At 40.5% G+C, this 21,203-nt stretch overlaps 1 protein-coding gene across 3 annotated transcripts; it reads right to left on the reverse strand.

Annotated features, from left to right (window-relative positions):
- Nucleotides 1-715: 715 nt before the first annotated feature.
- Nucleotides 716-21,196, reverse strand: ORC1 (origin recognition complex subunit 1). 3 transcript variants are annotated; one of them, XM_075182093.1, is made up of 18 exons: nt 21,081-21,196; nt 19,853-19,952; nt 19,025-19,146; nt 18,764-18,942; nt 17,705-18,074; nt 14,783-15,056; nt 13,178-13,291; nt 12,205-12,300; nt 11,396-11,600; nt 10,106-10,203; nt 8,375-8,476; nt 6,863-7,034; nt 5,751-5,858; nt 4,720-4,869; nt 3,171-3,290; nt 2,665-2,831; nt 1,674-1,761; nt 716-1,116 (listed from the first exon to the last, which is right to left on the reverse strand). In XM_075182093.1, exons 2-18 carry the CDS (start codon nt 19,945-19,947, stop codon nt 922-924), a joined length of 2,655 nt encoding a protein of 884 aa, XP_075038194.1. In that variant the 5' UTR covers nt 19,948-19,952; nt 21,081-21,196; the 3' UTR covers nt 716-921. The 3 variants fall into 3 exon arrangements, with proteins under 3 accessions (XP_075038194.1, XP_075038195.1, XP_075038196.1); XM_075182094.1 differs by having other exon boundaries at nt 19,853-19,967; XM_075182095.1 differs by lacking the exon at nt 21,081-21,196 and adding an exon at nt 20,896-20,954.
- Between the last annotated feature and the right edge of the window lie 7 nt (nt 21,197-21,203).

Consider the following 21,203-nt stretch of genomic DNA (forward strand, 5'->3'; position numbering starts at 1 on the left):
GCGCTGTACAGAGAACTCCTTCACATCAGTTCCTGCCCCATTGGAGTTTACAGTCTAAATTCCCTAACACACACACAGACAGTCAGACACAGACTAGGTTCAATTTTGATAGCAGCCAATTAACCTACTAGCATGTTTTTGGAGTGTGGGAGGAAACTAGCACCCGGAGGAAACCCACGCAAACATATGGAGAACATACAAACTCCACACAGATAAGGCCATGGTCGGGAATTGAACTCATGACCCCAGCTCTGTGAGGCAGAAGTGCTAACCACTGAGCCACTGTGCTGCCATGCACAGAAATACAAGCTGAAGAGCCTAGTTACACTAACTATCCTGGTGGACAGAGTACCTTGTCTTGGCACAGAGCAGCACAAAACAACTAAATCCTGTAGGGTGCAGATGGATATTTAGAGAAATGAGGAGAATCCATGTTTGGTTTATCCTGCATCAGCTGATCACAGCTACAGTAAACCCAGGCATTGCACAGACAGGTAGGATACAGCCTACAATTGCAGTATTCCTTAATCAGACAAATCCTTCCTATTGAAACACTCACTCAGTCATTCCATCACAAGTACATAGCTCCCTGAATTGCAGACATGAGAATAACTAGGGATGAGTTTATAATCCAGCCAAATATGGAGGTTTGATATAGAGTACATGCATAGAAAATGCTAGCGTGCTTTTAAAAGGAACAGAAACCAAGTCATACTTACACCATACATTTTATTTTAAAACAAAACAATTAAAACATGTACAAAGTTTTATTATAATTTACAATAAAATTGAGCAACAAATAGTTCATACAAATTTAAAATACTATATACATAATAATTTGCAGAACATAACATTCTGCACGTCATATCTTGTACCACATCCTCGATCTTTAGCACAAGTGTGAATTAAAGTGGAGCTAGATCAGTCCTCCTTGAGGGCATACATAATATCATCCTGGCTGACATTGATCCTCACTCGCAACTGCAAGTCGTTCCTGCTGGACTCCACCAAGAGAAGACGAGAAGCTCCGAGCCTTAGACATACCGCCATGGTTTCTGACATAGAAGGAGGCTGCACTCCTTCCATCCTACAGAGTGCGATGTTCTGGTGATACACCTGTAATAAGCAGTCATGAGTACAGCTGAACAAGATCTACAACCACTATAACACGAGTGGACGTTCATTTCCAGCATAATCATTGCTCATTTTTGTTTTATCAAACAAATTACAAACTATTACTACAAGCTACTATTTACATCTACTTATGAATAGTTCTAACAAGCTGGTGTAATTCAGATCTAATGCATATCATTAACAATTAAACCAATAAGATGGATGGAGGGCATGTACAAGCCAGTGGTTCCTGTCCTGCTATCATCAGGGGGAGGAGGGGTCAGGTGCAGTGCTGGTGGGGTGGGGGTACCCCAGAATTGCAGAGGTGCCACACTTCTGTCTGTTTGGGGAGGGGGCTGGCGAGTAAAGATTAAGACATATACTAACTATGCAAAGTTCATTCTGCCAATGAACTGATTATAGTCCCAGATTAGGCATTTTGGCACCAATGGCATATTTGGCAATGCAGAGGCAGTGATGTTACTAGGAGTCAGATTTTACCACTGATAATTGAATCAATCTACATCTTGAATATGATTAAAAAAAAATAAAAAATGCACCTGCTGAAATGTAGCCTCTTCAAGTCCGGACCTTCTAAACTCCGCAATGACAGCTTTAAGGAACGCCTGCTCTAGCATAGAAGAGTTCCTGGGGAGAAAGGTTTACCATTAAATATTGAAATAGCCTGAGTATAGCATGAATTAGCATTACCCAATTAAACATGTGGGTAAGGATGGCTTAAGGATGTTAAGTACATTTACATTTTACAGTTTAGTATTCTTTGGGCTTAATTCCAACCCTGGAACATCATTTTCCGTATGCATTCAGCTTGTCCTGGGCCCAGGCTGTATACAAGTGACAGCTGCAGGCATCAGCCGCTGCAGATGACTATTAGCTGGGTGTAGAGGAGACTGGGCTCATATTCATCTTTAAGCCCAAAGAAAACATTTAGAAAAGCAATAAGAAGCATGGTATTAAAAGGCACAGTTGTCAAATGGGCCGTTTCTGCCGTAACTAAATAATGACCTAATACATCTTCTCTATGTAAAACGAAGTTCATACATCCCTTATGTTACCTAGATTTCATAAATAAACCTAACAATTTCTCCAGTAATCTACCTAAAAATCGGGAATGAACTTAATCATCATGTGTATGAGTAACTAGTAGCAGCAGTAAAAACAGCATCATAAATCCCCCATCAATGTGCATGGATTTATATAATTCACCAGTATGTACTGCAGATTTACAGCAGAGCAATCAGTGTAAGGCATACGATTTTTCCTTCATTTGGCCAAACAGACCGAAACAGCTATACCATTACCCATTAGGTGCTACACTTAGCATATATTCTGAAAAGCAGAAGTATCAAACAGAAATAGGCTTTCACCCCCCCCCCCCCTCAAAGGTGTTATTTCCATAATCCAACAGAAAAAATATGCTCGTGAGGAGACAGAGTGAAAATGTTTATAAAGTTTTTGAATACATCTCCTATCACCATTTTCAGGGGTTATGTACAGGCTGAGAATCACTAATCTTTGTCTTGTACTTACCTAATAGCCATGACATAGGGAGAAGAGAACATTTCATCCAAAGCCTCTATGACATGAGGCATTTTCACCACTGGGGACTCGCTCTTCATGCTGGAGAACTCGCAGATCTCGGTGGCTCTGCGGCAGATGTCCAGACAGCGGCGTGCGTCACCGGACAGAGCCGCCACCTGAAGAATAGGGGCATAAAGTAATAAGTAACCGTTCTTCCGATGTATGCAAGAGAGTAATCAAGTATCTCCTCCACTACACCTTAGTGGGGAGTTATATATAATACATATACACTTCTAGAATTTCCAGGCTGTTTAAGGATGATTGTACTTTAAAACAAGTGCTTTGATTGCTAAATGCCATCATCTCTTTTAAAACTCCTACATATCCATCTGTGGGATGTAATTCCATATTTCTTACGTTACCCAATAATCTCTTCTCTCCCCCCCATTCATATTGTACCTTGATTTACTTAAAGAAGGCATTAAGGATACGATATACAGCATTTTGGCACCAACCTTCCTGGACACGAGCTGGATAGCGTCGTCATCAAACGCCTTGACATGATTTAGCCTAGAGGTGATGATCTGTTGCAGCTGTTTGTGTGTATATGGTTGAAATGACATTCGTGTAAGACCCTTTAAAAGAAAATAAAATAAACATTTCACCTAAATTGCATAATTATATATTTATCCCACAGAACACAAGAAAAAAAACCATAAAATGCTGGAAATTACACTGCAAAAATCTACAGCATAATAACCTGTCATGTCAGCTGCTTCCAGCCGACTATTGACATGCCAGGATGTAAGAATCTCTTATTCTACCAAAGTCAGGTCTTACTTTTGGTAGTTCTCGTTACAGTCTATCAGCATGACCTCCGACCCTACAGCTGTTTGTCACATGAGCCATGGCCACTGTACAGCTTGAAATCGGTTATGCAATTACTTTACTTATTTAAAGGGTCCTTTTGTTAGCTAAAGCTGTCCACACAACGGCTGATCCTGCAGGTAAGCCCAAGTATCAAGATCTCTGTCCAGTTTGGCTCAAAACAGATGACGTAGATCACACAAGTGCCTATTAGTGCAGTTATAAAATAACCACACACAGTGTGACAGCAGTCACCTTCCAACTGGAATGATGGGCAATGCTTGACAATGACTGGAATGATCACAAATCAGGTGAAGCATCTCTGGACCACATATACTGTGATATTGTGCAGCCGGCTCAATATTTCAGTGTGTGGCCAATTTAATTCTTCTAATAAAAGGTCAATGATGCAATGCAGGTAAGCTATGCTTAGTGCATTGTATCCACACAGCAGTTGTCTGTCACAAGGGAGACAAAAATAGGAGAAAAAAAAAAAAAAGACTATAAAAGCATCTGTAGTCTCTTGATAAACACCGGTGATTACTAACAAAGATTAGTAACTTATTGCATTATTTAATTCAGACAAAGCGCAGTAGCTAAAGAAAAATCCAGACCTTATTCAATCTCAAATTAGTTTTCAACTGATAACTTCAAAGTTTTTATCTAAAGTTTCATACAAGTTACAAAATATAATTTAAGGGAACATTTAGGCTGTACTTTGAAGGTCCTTGCTTAAAAGAAAATAAAGGGACATGTTTCAGCGTCCTACATATAATTGTAATTCATATCTTTCCTGTAAACCCCAACTGTTGCCTTTTTCCTGTTCAGGCTGATTTTATGGACCAGTTGCAATGACAGACACTGCATCCATTTGTCCATGATAAAACGCGTCTAGCAGCTTCATAGTACTGAGGAATTTGTTCACCAAGTAGTCTGTGCTCTGCAATGCAGTGGATTTACCGTCATGTACAGGTCTACCCACCAGGAGGCAGGATCAAAAATAAACCAAAAGGCAGACAAAATAATATACCCAAAAAGGGATATACCACGTATGAACGTGATCATACAATAAGAACTATTTGGTGAAGAAACCTTTCACCCAGAATCATAAGTTCGTACTAACAAACGTCATCACTTCCTGTTTTGCATCACATGAGTAATTATCGAAGGCACAAAGTAAATATTTGGAATTCTCACCAGTCTACTGGCAACCCGATTCATCATTATTCTCTCTGGCAGGTCCATAGTGTTGGCAATGGCAAGGACAATAAGTTTTGCTTGTTTCCGCGTTGGCCAGTCAAACAAACTGTACATGACATTCTGCTTCCTGGTCCACAGCAGGTCCAACTAGAGGTAAGTAGTATGACGGTTAGATGAGATAGTTGGACTGTGCAACCTTCTAACATCACCTTATGGAGTATAGACTATGGGGTATATTTACTAAACTGCAGGTTGGGAAAAGTGGAGATGTTGCCTATAGCAACCAAAGTCTAGCTGTTATTTTGTAGAATGTACTAAATAAATAACTAGAATCTAATTGGTTGCTATAGGCAACATCTCCACTTATTCAAACCCAGTTTAGTAAATATACCAATTTAAGTCTGTAGATGTGTGTGGTAGTCCTGAATTAGTGGTTTTGGTTTGTTTGTTGGGGTTTTTTTTAAAGGTAGAAATTGAGAAACTTGCCAACTACCTAACCTTCATCACTTCTATTTACTCACTTTATAATACATATATTCTTAGAGAACACTTGATAAAGAAATTAATTACTCTTAACGTTCAATCACATTCTATTTCTCTAACTACAGGAGAGGGGGCAGTTATAGGAAATAAACAGGGACAAACTTCTGAAACTGGAGAACGCCAGGACATCCCTGCAGGGATGTGTCCCCATTTGATTTTTTTTTAGAAAAGGCTTTATCAGGTTTTATTTCTGTACTGTTTATTTAAAAGGCAACATACTTGACAAAATATTGCTAGATGCAAATTAGGATTCTTAATTAAATGTGTTAAGCTTGTAGGGGAAATGGAGAGAACATGTCAGCAACATTCACCTTTATACAGAACCCTGGAATTCAGCCCAGAGTTTAAAACTTTTGCAGCCATATTTTTTTTTAAGGAGTTGTTTTTAGTTGAAACTTGGCTTCTTTGTACATTTATTCTAAAGTATAAAACCTATTTGTAATGTGCATCTATTGCCTGAATGTATTGCAATGTATTTTGCTCACTTCATCCACCAGTAATACAGTGGTCTCCCTCTTTGAGGCAGGAGTGCTGAACCTCTTCTCCAGCAGGGCGGCAGCATGGTCCGCAGTTGCTTTCTGGCCAGTCAAGAGCTGAAAGTAGTAAGAGCAGTATGAGCGTTTCACATACACATCAGTAACTGTATCTGATTTATTGCAGAATCACAAACTAATTAGCTATTGATGTGGGTTATATCAGGGGCGGATCTAGAAAACGACTGTACCCGGGGCGATTTAGGCCACGCCCCTTTCTAACAGTTTAGGCTGCCGACGGCTGCACAGTATGTGCAGGTCCGTCCAGCCGTGACAGGCAGGGACAGTGTGCTGCCTGGGTGCTCCGATTGTGTAATCAGAGCAGCCGGACAGAACACTGTCCCTGCCTGTCACGGCTGGACGGACCTGCACATACTGTGCAGCCGTCGGCAGCAAGTGTCTGCTAGGGGGGCGCGATCGCCCCGATAGCCCCCCCCCTGGATCCGCCACTGGGTTATATAAAGGAGGAGGGGGCACAGTCAGGCAGGGCACAGGAAGAAAATCTGACCCAATGCTCCTCTTACTCCTGACTGGTAAATCAGCAGCCCAGGAGGGCAGAGATAAAGTATAGGCTGGTCTGTGTCTTTACAAGCATTAAAGAAATGCCTCCTCTGCCTTTTAACCCTCCTGCATTAGAGGTGGGCACAGGGCTGGACGCAACACTTAAGGAGGCAGCCTTAGCTATCACTCTGTGGCCCCTCTGTCCACCCTTGGCACAGGGCTCCTTAAACACCACCCTTCTGTCCATGACAGCAGCCATGAGTAACAAACACTGGTCGCCTGGGGTGAGAAAGGGATCATTGGTACCAGTGTTGAGGACAGGGAAGGCTAAACTACATCTGGTGCGAGTACCCCCTGCCATGCTCCAGGAGACAGCCGCAGCTTGCAGTGGTCAGCATCCTAAGCTGGTGGAAAATAATGTGCAGAACACATTTATCATGTTCTTATATCATAAAATACATCCAGCTGTGGTGTCAGAAAATGTAACACTTAGATGTCAGTCATAAGGAGTCAACCTTTAATTTGGGTTTAATGGGCTGTGCAGTGCTACAAAAACCTCTCACCTTCAGGACCTGCACATAAGCTTGATGAGGATCCGTCAGCTTCATGCCATTGATTTCAATGTACTGGAAAGAAGGCAGCTCATCTTCATCCGCAGCTCTCTGCAGACTCCGCATTGCCTCATGTACGGTGGCGGTTTTCCCTGTGCCCGGAACACCAGATATGTACATACACCTAGGAAGCACACACTGCCAATATAAATCTCTAAGGTTTATAAGCATCCAGTGCTGGAGTCATCAGCTTGTCTGCTACCGCCGACATCTTAGCAGAAGACAGAGTACATAATAATATAAAAAGGATTTAAAGACGAACTTCAGATGACAAATTTACAGCCTTGAAAATATTGTCCTTAAGTTTTTACTAAATAGTCTATGCGTCCTTCTGTGCTTTTCAGCAAGGTCATATCAGAAGGATAGCTTGTTTATGTTGATATATTTAAAAAGCTGATGATAACATATATAAAAGGCAGTAAGCTAAAGCTGTTTGACAAAGGAGTTTGTCAGTTCTGTAAAAATCAATTTGGTTGTCCAACTTCAGAGATATATGTCTAGATCAGACATAAAGGGAAAGCAAGTTATAGGACATTTCCAGTGTATGGAACAATTCGTATCTGCAGGTTCCACAATAAGGGGCTTCATTAGACACTTGTTATAAGCTTTTTCAAGTGAACACAGAAAACATCATGCGATGACCTGGAACGCATTCAATTTAATGAATGGAAAAACTTACATTTGTAGATGAGAAATATTGCATTGTAAAGCACCTAGTTATAAATACAAATGTGTATGAGGCCATTACAATGAATGACCTCTACTCTGACATTTCTTTTGCAATAGTTTAAATGAATCTAGAACCCATAAAAATAGAAAATAATGAAGTGAGAGTCATGAGGGAAACTGTTTGCTACAATTAATGCTACCAAGTGTATATCTCAAACCAACATTGTGTGCCTAATACAGGGGAATGTAAAGGCTGGGCATTGAGGGCAAACTTAGGGGATTTGTGTCAGCCAACACTTCTACTCTCTACCATACTTTGTCCCTTCGGAACCAGGCCACGCTGCCAATGTCACAAGGCCATGACACCATCCTACAAGAGGATCATCAGAACAAATAAGATGGACAGGAAGTCTTTGGGAAGTGGAGACAAACAATTGCAATCTACGGTGAGCTCTGCAAAATGACTTACTAGACACCAGGTAATGTCCTATAACAAGAGAAGCTTTAATGTAAATTATGGAGGGATACACATCTAAACAGCTAGCAAGAGAGAATGAAAACAAAACCGTTACATCTCAGAGATTCAAATCAAGGACTCCAGAAACTCTCCTAATGTTCTATTTTTTATGGCTCTAACTAAAATGTAGCACTGCATTGTTCTTTAATTGCCTGACCTGAAACACGTGACAATGGGGTACCGCTACGGATCACATTAGCATGCACCATACGGTGCCGTGAATCATTTAAGTGTCATTTTCCAGCAGTAATACACAACCACCCAGTAATTTCACTCACCCCCCAGTTCCATCCAGCAGTTTACTTTCCACAAAGTTATACACATCTTGGTATTCCTGCTCCCTGCAGGGCAGAGACTCTGGCACAGCGGAGACATGAAGCCTGCACACAGAAGAGATGGATTCATTTTCATGGTAGGAACAGTACACATCATATAAAAGGAGAATTACCCACTACTATGGACTTCTGGATAACTTTATTCTGTGACTGTTTTCCTTTCTCCATTTCTGTATAGTGTGTGTGTGAGGATAGTATTTCTGCTGGGCATTGTTCATTTTTTTGTGTGCGTAGTACTTTATATAAGATGCCTGTGTCCAACTGTATCTTATTTCAATATTAAGTACAAGAAATGATCGTGTCCCTCTGCTGTTGTGTAAAGTTTCAATAATCCTTACTTAAACGAGAGAAAAAAAAAAACAAAAACGAAACAAAAGAGCACACAATGGGGGGTATTCAATTGTTAGCGAGATCCCCGGAAAAACGAGCGCTCAAAATATATTAGCGTTAATATGCGCGTAAATACCGTTAATACGGTAGTTTACTCGCTGAATTTCAGCGAGTAATTACTGTATTAACGCTAATATTTTTAGAGCGCTCGTTTTCCGGGGATCTCGCTAACAATTGAATACCCCCCAATGAGTTCTGCTGTGGTTTGCACGGTACCCTCAATAGTTTATGCAATTGTAGCAGAGGAAGACATAAGAAATTTTAAAATATTCTTACAACGGTCAGGTACCTCACCCTGTGCCTCAATCGTGCCCTTCATCTCTAATCACACAACACTACCACTGTCATACAACAGACTGGGCTTGCTTAGTGAGGCGTTAGTCAGCGCATCCTCCTCACCATGGGGGGCTCTGATTATGCCATACTTCCAGACTACATGTACAATGAACTATGTTGGACAGAAATGTTATGTGTTGCATATTCACACCGATCATACAATAGAACAAAGGCTTTTGTTTTTTTAAAATTGAAATCAGAGGTGCAGTGCAAAGGCAAAGGGTCCTGTTCTTCCCCATCTTCCAGAGCCATAAGGCCTCTTAAGGAGACAAGGGTCTTCAGGCCCCTTTTCGTCAAGGCTAGGAGGAGGGGGGAGCTTTACATCCCCGACCCCAGGAGCCGTAAGGCTTATTAGCGCGGAGGGGGGGCAAGGGTTTTCAAGACCACCTCAGTCACAAGACTTGGGCAGTTCTCATTACCCAGAGGTTGTCCGAAGCTTCTCCCCATGGGACTGGTTCTTCAGCTGCCCCCACAAGGAGGGAGCCCCCGAGAACAAGGGAGAGGGTAGCCCATAATGGTCTATCCTCAAACCCCATTCGTGCAACAAAATCCAATTTGTGCAATAAAGTGCTGTGTGTTTTATAAGTACTGGTGTTAATAAATAGATGCCATAAAGACACCAGCCATCAGCCAGAAATATGCACATGGGCATAAGGCTAGGACAAAGGAAGGTGGTGCTGCTTAAAAATCAAAGTGCATATAGTGGTAAGTGCCTTACTCTGTGCAAAGGTGGTTACCGCCACCATGTGCATTTTCGGGTACCCCCCAAGTAGGGCAGCACCAGGGGCACATAGCACCTCGGGCTTCAAGCAGCTGGCCTCTTGGCCAAAGGGCTAGGTGACCGCCACTGCCTACAGGGGGCACCTTTAAACCCCACTGTGTACATGGGCATCTACACCTGATCTTAGTCAAAAGGCCGAGAAGCAAAGTAGAAGAGAGTTGCCTCACCTGATGCGGGCCTCCTCCAGAACATTGGTAGGCTTCTGTACAGGCTGGTTCCGTTCTGGAATTTTGGGTGTTCCAACATGAGCAGCTTTGGAGAGTGGCTGGTGGAATGAAACAATTATTACTAAAAAGCACAGCAAGACATAGTGACTGAGAAACAACATCAAGATACATGTAAAATAATTGGCTAATGAATCACATTATTAGTGGGTTATGGATAATGTGAGAATTATCTGGATAGCCTTTGATTTGCCAGACATCTTCAGACAATATAAAATACAATCATCTATTTATATAGCGCCACCAATTTCGCAGCGCTGTACAGAGAACTCACATCAGTCCCTGCCCCATTGGAGCTTACAGTCTAAATTCCCTAACATACACACATACAATAAATTAATCAATCAGAGTTTGTGCAAGCACTTTGTCACTCAAAGACTGAAGGGTAGGCAAGACTGATCCCCCGATATACCTGGCTGATAAGAATGTACTACGATAGTCCATTATGCTATACTATACAACACTATCGCAATATAGATAATGAGCTATAGGTGTCAGCAGAGCAAGACCTTTGAGCATAAAGAAATTATCAATCGTCAATATTAAAATGATGTACAATGTAACGGGCGGGATAAAGACAGACATATATGGGGGCAATTTATAACACTGCACATTTTAATGTTTTGCTATTTATCGGTTAAATAAATTAGTATTTGACCTACTGTGTACCATAGTGTATTTTATTTTTTCCTCCTCTTGAAACAGTTAGCGCTTTCTTAACATAAAAATAGAGGAATACGTTTGGCCTCTCTTATAATTACTTTGGTATCACTATACGTGGGAGAACAAGTTGTCCAAGGTTCCACGAACTTGGTCAAATATGTGTACTTTTATTATAAAAGATAAAATGCCAAAGTAGGGCCTAGAAACAAAAGGTCCATTTTTAAAAAAAAAAAAAAAAAAAGATTTGTTCAATCATCAGGTCTCTCCAATTGCCAGCATTGGTAGATTCAGCATAACATGGATCTAACAGCAGCTGATATACCAGACATTGCTAGATGATTGGAGTTATCATTACAGACATGCAGGAGAGATACATCGCTTATATGTGTCATCAGAGCCGTCTTTACCCACTAAACTGCACATAGCGTTTACAATATGTTAATCTGTGTCGGTCTAGAAGGAGTTACAGCTGAAGTAACCCATGAAAGAAACAGATGTACTGTTTATTCACATCTGTAATGCACATCAGAACAACGGTCTCAGAGAATTTACAGGATGTTGTGCACTCACAGTTTTATTTGGTGTCCTTGCTGAGGACTTGCGGGAAGAAGTTGGGGTCCTGGGTGTCGCCCCTTTTTTCGCTACTCTCTTGGGAGACTTTTCTTCCTCACTTTCTGCTTCACCCTCGTCATCATCGTCACTGCTACTGAACACAGCAGGCTCTGTAAAGTCATCATCTTCATCTATCTCTTCTAGATCATCCTGTGCTAGAAACCTGGAAAAGCAGATGCAATTATTTAAAGGAATAACTCAGCCAGTTAGCTGGATTTAGTAGAATGTAAGAGTTAAACGCGTGGTTATAGCTTATGTGTCCCCAAGATTTTTGATTTAAAGTAAAAAAAATGTATTTACATACATATCTGGGTGAGAGCATAGGAAAGAAAGTATATGGATAATAGAAAGTCTGCTTGTACAGATCAGCCTTTAATATAAGTGACATTAATTAGCTTCTCTTCCCATATTTTCTCTCCCAGAGCTCTCCTACTAATCTTATTGAAATGCATTAATTTTATATTATAGCTGGAGGGTGTGACCCAACGGTAAAAGTTGTATGACATTACAGGGGGGGGGGGTAGGTTGCGTCAGTATAGGCTGTGGAAGGGTCTTTAAGGAACTGAAAATGTGACAGCTGAAGGAGCTTCAATCAACACCTTGCATTTTCTAAGTGACTATACAGCAGCATACAATGTGGTGTGTAAAATAAAATATCTATCTATCTATCTATCTATATATATATATATATATCTATATCTATATCTGTCTCTTTAAAATACTAATTTAGGCTCGTCACACTGTACATGTTTCAGAGTGTTCCTTACTTCATCTGCTTGCAGATCAGACTAGCAGACGCCTGGGCTGACTTCCTGCGTGAACGAGGAGTCTGTGGGTCTCCAGTGTCCTGCTTTTCTGTAGACCTGTAACAAGCATATAATTGAAAGCACACAAAGATTATAGTGATTCCCAGGATACTACATAAGTTTGACGAATGTATAAAAATCGGCAATTAACATTTAGTAGTGTAGTCCCCATGTAGTGTACTCCCCCAACAAAATACACAAAACAAAAAACTTGTTTTTTTGGTAGAATTAAAATAGTAATTACTTGTCTAAACTATAGCCTTGAAATTTAGCCATAAAAAGTAGAGATGAGCGGGCTCGGATTCCGCTAATCCGAGCCCACCCGAACAGTGCGGATCCGAACGGGATCCGAGCACTGTTCGGATATTTCCGGCGGGCAAAAAATTGAAAACGAGGCTCTGTCGTCCAAGTCTCGCGTCGAATCTCGTGAGGGGTGGGAGGGAGGGCCCAGAACAATTCCATCTTGTACCTCTTTTTTTGGCATTATGTGCTCAAGCTACCTCGGTGCAACCTTTTGGCCTAAAAACAATATTGTGAGGTGTTCAGAATAGACTGGAAATTAGTGGAAATGATTGTTATTGAGGTTAATAATAGCGTAAGAGTGAAAAAAAACAAAACACAAAACTGGTTTTTAGCACTTTTTATGCTTTCTTCAAAATAAATCTGAATCCAAAACCTTAAATCCGAACCAAAACCTTTCGTCAGGTGTTTTGCGAAACAAATCCGAACCCAAAACCTCAAGCAAATCCGAATCCAAAACACGAGACACCAAAAGTGGCCGCTGCACATCCCTAATAAAAAGGTATAAGCCTCCTAAGGTCTTGAAAGGGTTAATTGATTATAAACAGAGCGTCTGCCAATACCAGACGAGCATAAAATAAATACAAATTAAGAGAAGAGGAGTCTGTGGTCTCTCACCCATACGTAACATTACCTTCTGGAAGAGCTGGTGCCTTTCTTCGGCGTTGGTTCCTGTTTTTGTGGCGTTTTACACTTGTAGGTTGGTTTCTCCTCCGTGTCAGACAGTTTTCTTCTGTTTCCTTCCACACTAAGAACAAGGTTAATATGAGAAATCTACAGGAATACACATACTGCCACACTGCGGTCATTACCCGGAAGGTAATATCTGTGTCTATATAAAAAACATACAAGATTCCATGGAAAACGTGAACACTTTAAAATTAGTAACAGCCACATAGTTGTGAAGACAAAAAAATATGTTTAGATAATATTCTAGGTTGACTGATCACATCCACATTTTATATATATATATATATATATATATATATATATATATATATATATATATATATATATATATATATATATATATATATATATATATATATATATATATATATATTCTTAACTTTACCATAATTTTGTTAACTGGTCATTTAGGGCTCAAACCCACTGGTATTTATAACATGCATTTTACATGCATAAAATGCATGTAAACAGGTAATAAACCATTGTCTTGTGTTACCTTACACACTACTGCTGCTTTCAGTAGCCGTCTGGATTTTGGAATGCACATTTTTGGGGTTTCCCGTGGATAAACACATTGGGGGGGCACTCATGTAACACACACATATCAACTTTAAATTTCAGTGTACAAATAAGCTATTATTATTATCGTTTATTTATAAGGTGCCACAAGGTTTCCGCAGCGCCGTACACAATACAAACAATGGACAGTACAGGGAGTAACAGTACAATACAATAAACGAGTAGTACCAAGACTTCAGAGGCTCCAGGCAAGGCAAGTGTATGGAGGTTGGAGCAGAAGAGAAGGTAGCGAGACAGGAGGGAGAAGCTATCAAGTATTTGTGTGTTACATGAAAAAACAGTCACTATTTAACTTATGTGCAAAACAGAACACTCATTTGCACCCCTTGCATTGTAACATGGTTTTGTCCAGGAGACTGAAATAAGGATCCTCTTCATTTAAGGTCCTTAATGAATCAGGCCCCAGGTATGAAACAAAACCACCCCAAACCCAAGTGCCCTGCATGAGGTGTACACAGGGCCTTGTTGCCCTTTCTTTATATTGTTAGTCACCCTTGATTGGCCCAGACTGTCTTGGTAGTCAGATTAGGTTGATCTGTATTGGCATCTTACATCCTTAATGAATCAGGCCCCTGGTTCTTAGGTGTTAAACACAACCAATCCCTATAATCAGAAAAGCCCCCAATAATGTCAGACATAGGGAAATTTGTTCTTAGTTCGAACACTATTCTATTACATAGGAAATGGTGTAAAACATGGGTCAGACCAAAATGCTGGAAAAAAAATCATTGCCTCTTTTTCCAGCATTTTGGTTTGACCAGGGTCTTACACAGACACCTGTATTAACAGTAGACACCTGTATTAACAGTAGACACCTGTATTAACAGTAGACACCTGTATTAACAGTAGACACCTGCAGGAACTGCGATGAATGTTCCTGCTGTGTTCTATATGCTGAATGCGGTTACCAGGCCAGTGTCAATGGTATATTTGGGTTCCTAAAAGATTGCCTTGCGGACACCATACTTACGGGGTCTTATCTGGCTTACGCTCCATGGATGGTGCATGCCTTAGTGGGGTCAGCCTTAATCTGATCTTTGTACTCTGCTTATCATGTAAAGGTTTCAGAGGAATGAAGCGAGAATTCGGGGACAAGTCTTGTTCAGTTACTGTCTTTTTTGGAGGGGAGTCAGGAAGTCCAGAGAAAGCTACTTTCCGCTTTGGAGCAGCTGGTTCCAGAGCCTTAAAGTCATCCAGAAAGGTGTCGTCCTCAGTCATCAGGGTATTTCGAGATTTTGGTGGACCTAAAGAAAGGATATTAATGTAAACACTCACAAAATTCCTATTGACATCCAAAACCACTATCTACATGTAAAGAAGAGCATAGACCCAGGTGTTACTCTGCTCCCATCTTTTATCTTCATGTTCTGTGTGTTATCTTACAGCAGTGATCTAAGCAGGTAGCAGCAGTAACTGTCCACATCAACACAATGGTGGCACAACACACACAACTTTTTGGGGTACGGTTACACAGCATATTTAGATTACAAACTCTCCAGACACTAATCAGGTGTCCTAAAATTATATAATAATATCTAATCTCATGTAACAAAGAACCCATAACAGATTTTACTTTGACATTTACTCAACAAAACAAAGTCATACACGAAGATGCCATATTTGAAGAATTGTAGCACAGTGCTTCAGTTCACGGATGTTTGAGGGCATTCGTTTAAGCAAAGCTCTTAAGGTCCTGTCACAGCATCTCTAGGAGGTTGAGGTCTGGATTTTGACTTGGCCAAGCCTTGCCATTCCACAACATTGATGCTTTTCAGCCGTTCACTTGTAGATCTGCTGGCGTTTTTAATCTGTTGAAGGATTCAGTTTCAGCCAAAGCTTCAGTTGACCTCACATTTTCCTATAGACAGAATGATTTCAAAGAGCCCAAGTCCTGTGGCTGCAGAAAAATCATGTCATCGTCCCCACACCATCATACTCGATGGCCGATCTGAGGTTCTTGTGCAGATATAATCTGTATGGAGCATTATGACCAAACAAACACTCTTTGGTCTTGCTGTCCAGAGGACATTAATATTGTGTTTTGTAATATACCGCAAAGGATTTTTTGGTTTGGAGAGACGATGCTTTCGTTTGGCTATCCATTCCGTGATAGACATACTTGTTCAGCTTTTCTGATGGTAGAGTCGTTAACTTTAACACGTACATTTTGGCCTCTCTGCGATTTCTCAGAGCATCATGCAGTCTGACTTTTGGGTGAATTAGTTGGACTGATCGCTCCTGGGAAAATTGGCAACGGTGTTCATTGGTCTCCAGTTGTAAAGAATGTTTCTTACTGTAGTATGATGGCCCTCAACATTGGTTGGAAAATTGCCCTATAATCCTTTACTGAACTGCCCAAGGTTATTCTATTAGCGGTGGTAGCACTTCCAGATGATCAAATCATGAAGTGCGCCTGATTAGCAGCACCTGTTACAAATTACTGTATAGAACATGAAGTGTGACTTCTCTTTTCACAATAGCTTATTTTTTGTTAACTAAATAATGACTAAATAAAAGGTTATAGGTTTTTGGCCACATGAGATTTGCAGGATGGTGTACATTCACATAGCTGTATGTTTTGTGTGTTGAACATAGCTATGCAATGTAAAGTTTCAAAAGATATTTGTAAATAAAAAAGAGCCAAAATGGTTTATAATTGTTCCATGGCCGCCATTTACTTTGCTGAATAATAAATTATTAGCTATACATCTACATCTAAAAACAATATATTAAACATGGCACTATTCTCAGGCCCGGCACTCCCATTAGGCAAGGTTAGGCACTTGCCTAGGGCGCCGGGCTCTGGAGGGCACCACAAGAATGTAAATTACTTTAAAACTGTGCGGCGACCGCTGACCATACCTGTCACGGCCGCCGCACAGCATTCAGATGCACGGGGGAGGGGGGAGAGGCTATTGCTCACCACCGCCGCCTCTCTGCTCCGTCTCCTCCCCACCACTCACTAGTGTCAGTGAGTGGAGGGAAGGAGACGGAGCAGAGAGGAGGCGGTGGTGTGACAAGGTAAGGAAAGACGGGGTGAGGCGCCGATTTTTTCAAAATGCCTAGGGCGCCATGGACCCTAGCACCGGCCCTGACTATTCTCTATAAAAATGTTCCTAATAAATGAATACTCAACTTCACTTGATTCTTTCACATTGTAGATTCCCTTTATAAGCTACCCTACAGTACAAGATCTATAATATTGGTTACAACTGAACACTGCATTTGAAAACAAAAACTCTACCAGGCTTTGTTTTTATCTAGGTTGTTACTCTGTTGCCTCTTTATAGGACATTGCTATCTGGACAGATTTCACTACAAACCTCATCATGGACTACAGAAGTAACAATGACCTATGCAGGTTATATAAAACCAGGCTAGCAAAAGGACATACATTTTATTTTACAGTTTTTCATAAGTATACATAAAGTCTACAAGTTTTCTTAAAAACAGAGCTTTAGGAGCAAAGAATTAAACAAAAAGGCAAAGTCTAAGAATACAAGAATTAAAAACGAAAACACAAAACAAGCAAATCTACAGCGATAGGCCAGATGTCTGCTGGAAAGTGAAGGCAGCTGTTGTGTGACCCAAAGTAACATTAATACATCATGATATCACTGGTTCCTGGTCAGACTGAATTCTCACAACTATTGGTTGAACCCAAAAAACAGCTGCCTCTATTGTGAGGCTGCATCAGGTAGCGATACTGCCAACTGATTAACCTAGTCATTCTAATGGATTAACGAGACCAGACCACACATATGAAAAGGGTCAATTATGATTAGTTTTGCAAACTATTTTTTTACTTTTTTTTTTTTTTTTAACTCTTAATTTCCTCTACTTCTGACATTAGAACCACCAAAGTCACAAAATAAAGCAGAAAGGTACATACTGTTAAGCTGCAGTTTCTTTCTGGCTCCGGGGGTGCCTGTTCCATTGGGTACTCTCTGCACGCCTCTCTCCTTGGAATGGGAGCTCTTTGAGGTCGAATGTCGGGATTCTATTTCAGTGTCATTTCTCGGTGCCTTGGTTGCGCTACGAGTGACTTTTCTGGTCTCGTCCGTGTCTCCGTCCAAGGAGCAAAATTGGGGCTTTGGCAGGGAGTTATTAGAAAAAGCCTTTACTCGGCTGTCTCTATTTTGTTGACAAAAAACAGAAGTTAATGGTTTGAATTTTTTTCCGTCCCATGACAACTTCACAAACAGGACATCTCCAGACTTCTTTACAGCTGGGAAGAGATCATCAGGCCGTAACTGTGATACCTAGAGAGGAAATCCAGGTTACTGTACACCAAGCTCTAAACCAAAAATGTATTTACTTATGCCTCTTCCATACACTACATCTTACACTAATTATAGGGATTATACTGCACTTTAATTACATTAAAGATTACAAAATCTAGTCAGCGGCGCCCTGCAGGTCCCGGCGCCCTAGGCAACTGCCTAAGGTTGCCTAATGGGAGCGCCGGGCCTGTCTAAATGTATTACATGGCTATCCTTGCAGAGTAAATCTATGACATAGTTCAAGATGCTGCACACTCTGTTGAACACAACCATTCTGTGGGCTCCATCAACATTCATAACAATACAGCATCCACTAGAAACCAGTGATCCTAGGGAATCAAAGCTGTGGTCATGATCATCAATTCTGATGACAAAACAGCTGTCTCTTCTGTGCTTAAGCCACTGGTAGACAATAGTTCCTGTTTAGTTAATGTCAAGCAAGAAATGTTCATTGTATCATAAACTGTCCATTATGGAGCACTGCTCCACTGTGGTATATTAAGGATATTTAATAGAATTCACTAAGGTAGGTATCACTCAAAGCACCAAGTAATAAGAAGGTCTGTGTAGAATGCATTACACCTACACACTTTGATTAACATTTATAGACAAAGTGAAAATTAACCCCAATTACAAATAACATTACAAGGCAATTTGTTTGTTGGTACCTGAACAGTTCCAATAATGGTCTCTGCATCAATGTCATTTTCACACATTGGGACGTCATATACGAAGATCTCCTGGGGGTGAGGATCTCTTCCAAGCAGCTTCCTCTTTCTACTGGGAACTTCTTCATACCGTAAAAACCAATCTACAATGGCGTGTTTGCTGGAGTGCTTTTCAGCACCTAGAAGCCAAACATGTTTTATTCAGAAGGGGGTCATCAAAAGGTGGAAAGAATCTTATTATGTCCACATTGCGTTTCTTACCATCATCGTAAAGTGCTTTAAGTTTTGCTACAAAGGGTCTTTCTTCATCATCACCTTCAATCAACACAAAGTCCCCAGGAGATATTGTGGCCTCACTGCTATTGGATCGCATAACAAGTCCCCTAAAACAGAAATTCACAATTGGATACATTAGGTAAGATTATATATGTATTATCCTTCCTCAGAAGAAAAGAAAAAAGTTTTCTATTTCATTCAGTTTTGATCTAGTAACCCATTTGGTCAAGCAGTAGAATACAGGGGGGTAGCTTGGATGCAGAGGACACTAACATTCAGCAACTTGCAACTCAATACATGCTCCAGTACCATTTACATACCAAAACACTACATTTTGCAATGCTGAATTTACTTTTTGAATTATCTATCATTCATCTCCCAATAAATTTGTCAACATGACCTGTTCAGGCAATTCAAGACCTAGGCAAGATTAAAAAGTCAAGTGCATAAAAAAAAAACAACAAAAAAAAGAAAATGGCATTTCACACTACTCAATGCCACTGGGTTAACTCTGCTCCTTCCTGTATTGCTCAACTTTTACCCTACAGCTAATTTGCATTCCCCTACTCACTCCATGACACTGCATGTAACCCCGTCCCTTCTCATGCAATCAAACGAGTGGACGGTTCACTGCCTCCCAAAATATAAGTACACTCGTCTCAAAATAATCAGTGAAGCCATGAACATTACAATGGCCTAATAAGCTACAGGTTGCTCTAGCAATGTCCACTACAAAACTGAGGACCATTAACGCAAAAACAGGAGATAAAGGCAGGAGGGAAAAAGTTCAAAAAAGCTAAAGTTTATAGTTACCCATAATGAAGATGCAGAACTTTTCGGTCCTTTATAACAGGTCTCCCATACCAGCTGTACCGTCGGTATCTTTTCAGTTGTGTATACCTGGTCATGATTTCTGCATGCAGGAAGACTTGTATTAAAAAACAAAGGAAAACTGTATATGAAACAAACAAAACCCCAAACAACAAATTCAAATTTGCTAAAGACAATGTTTAAGTATTAAGCACATAAGCAAAATAAATTCTAGATATGAATTCACATAAAATGAATCTCATCATACAGTGCTAAAAGCACTAAAACGCTATAAATCAAAGACAAAAAAACCCCAATATTCAACGCTACGGAACATATCAGTAAGCCAGTGAAGTATTACCATCTGCTTTATACCAAAAAGCCAGAGGAAATTTTTGGAATGACAGAAAGATGTCTGGGGCAACTGGGGACAGTTAAGGGTTATGAAATGCAAACTAACCCAAATCTAGGGGTAAATGTATCAAGCTGAGAGTTTTTCGGCGAGTTTAAAAAGTGGAGCTGTTACCTATAGCAACCAATCAGATTCTAGCTATCATTTTGTAGAATGTACTAAATAAATGATAGCTAGAATCTGATTGGTTTTTCAAACCCGCTGAAAAACTCTCAGCTTGATACATTTACCCCCTAATATCTAACCTATCAACAGATTAGACACCGAGATGAATAATTCACTAACATCACTGGCACTGGTGCATTTGCAGCAACTTCACAGTCTAGTAGTAAACAAATTTAAGATACAAATTTAAAAAGATCAAAGTGTTCAAATGGCAAAGGGGGGTGAGGTTTTGTTTAAAATCTGAATACAGCCACTGATGTAAACTACCGTACTTTGCTCCTTTGTTGTAAAATTTCAATAAAAATGTAGTCAGTTAAAAAAAAAATCTGTATACAGATAAAATCTGCCTGGATGGAGTTTAACAGACCACAATCATATTAATCATAATTATCCTGTATGAAGAAAAAGGAGAAGAAAATCTAGTAACAGCAGAAGTGCCATAAAGTAAGAGCTACACGTAATATAGAACCTCAATAAGACACAAGACCATGAGAGTTCCACAGGTAACACAACATTCCATTCTAGAACACTGCCAACATATGGGTGTTGTGGAACCAGAAGTGCCAGAGCATGCTGGGACTTGTAGTTCTAACAGCTTAGCACCACACACATAACACATGGAGACCAGCAGTCACACCCACACACGGGGCTTACAGGGTGTTGTGCAAGCCCAGCTCTCACTGCACCCCGCCGGCTCTGTCTCTCCAGCCGCGCACTCTCTCTGCTTAGCTGTCTACAAACTTTCCCGCCATTGACGTCACCCAGGGAACGTCATCT

The sequence above is a fragment of the Mixophyes fleayi genome, chromosome 8, assembly GCF_038048845.1.
Source record: "Mixophyes fleayi isolate aMixFle1 chromosome 8, aMixFle1.hap1, whole genome shotgun sequence".
NCBI classification, from domain to species: domain Eukaryota; kingdom Metazoa; phylum Chordata; class Amphibia; order Anura; family Limnodynastidae; genus Mixophyes; species Mixophyes fleayi.

What these genes read in the sequence shown, in the direction of transcription:
- ORC1 (XM_075182093.1), bottom strand. Translation starts at nt 19,947, where the DNA reads ATGACCAGGTATACACAACTGAAAAGATACCGACGGTACAGCTGGTAT. An exon ending in CCATTATTGGAACTGTTCAG is followed by an intron (nt 18,075 to 18,763) that starts GTACCAACAAAC and finishes TTTCCTCTCTAG; the next exon opens with GTATCACAGTTACGGCCTGA. An exon ending in AAGAGGCTACATTTCAGCAG is followed by an intron (nt 1,117 to 1,673) that starts GTGCATTTTTTA and finishes TGCTTATTACAG; the next exon opens with GTGTATCACCAGAACATCGC.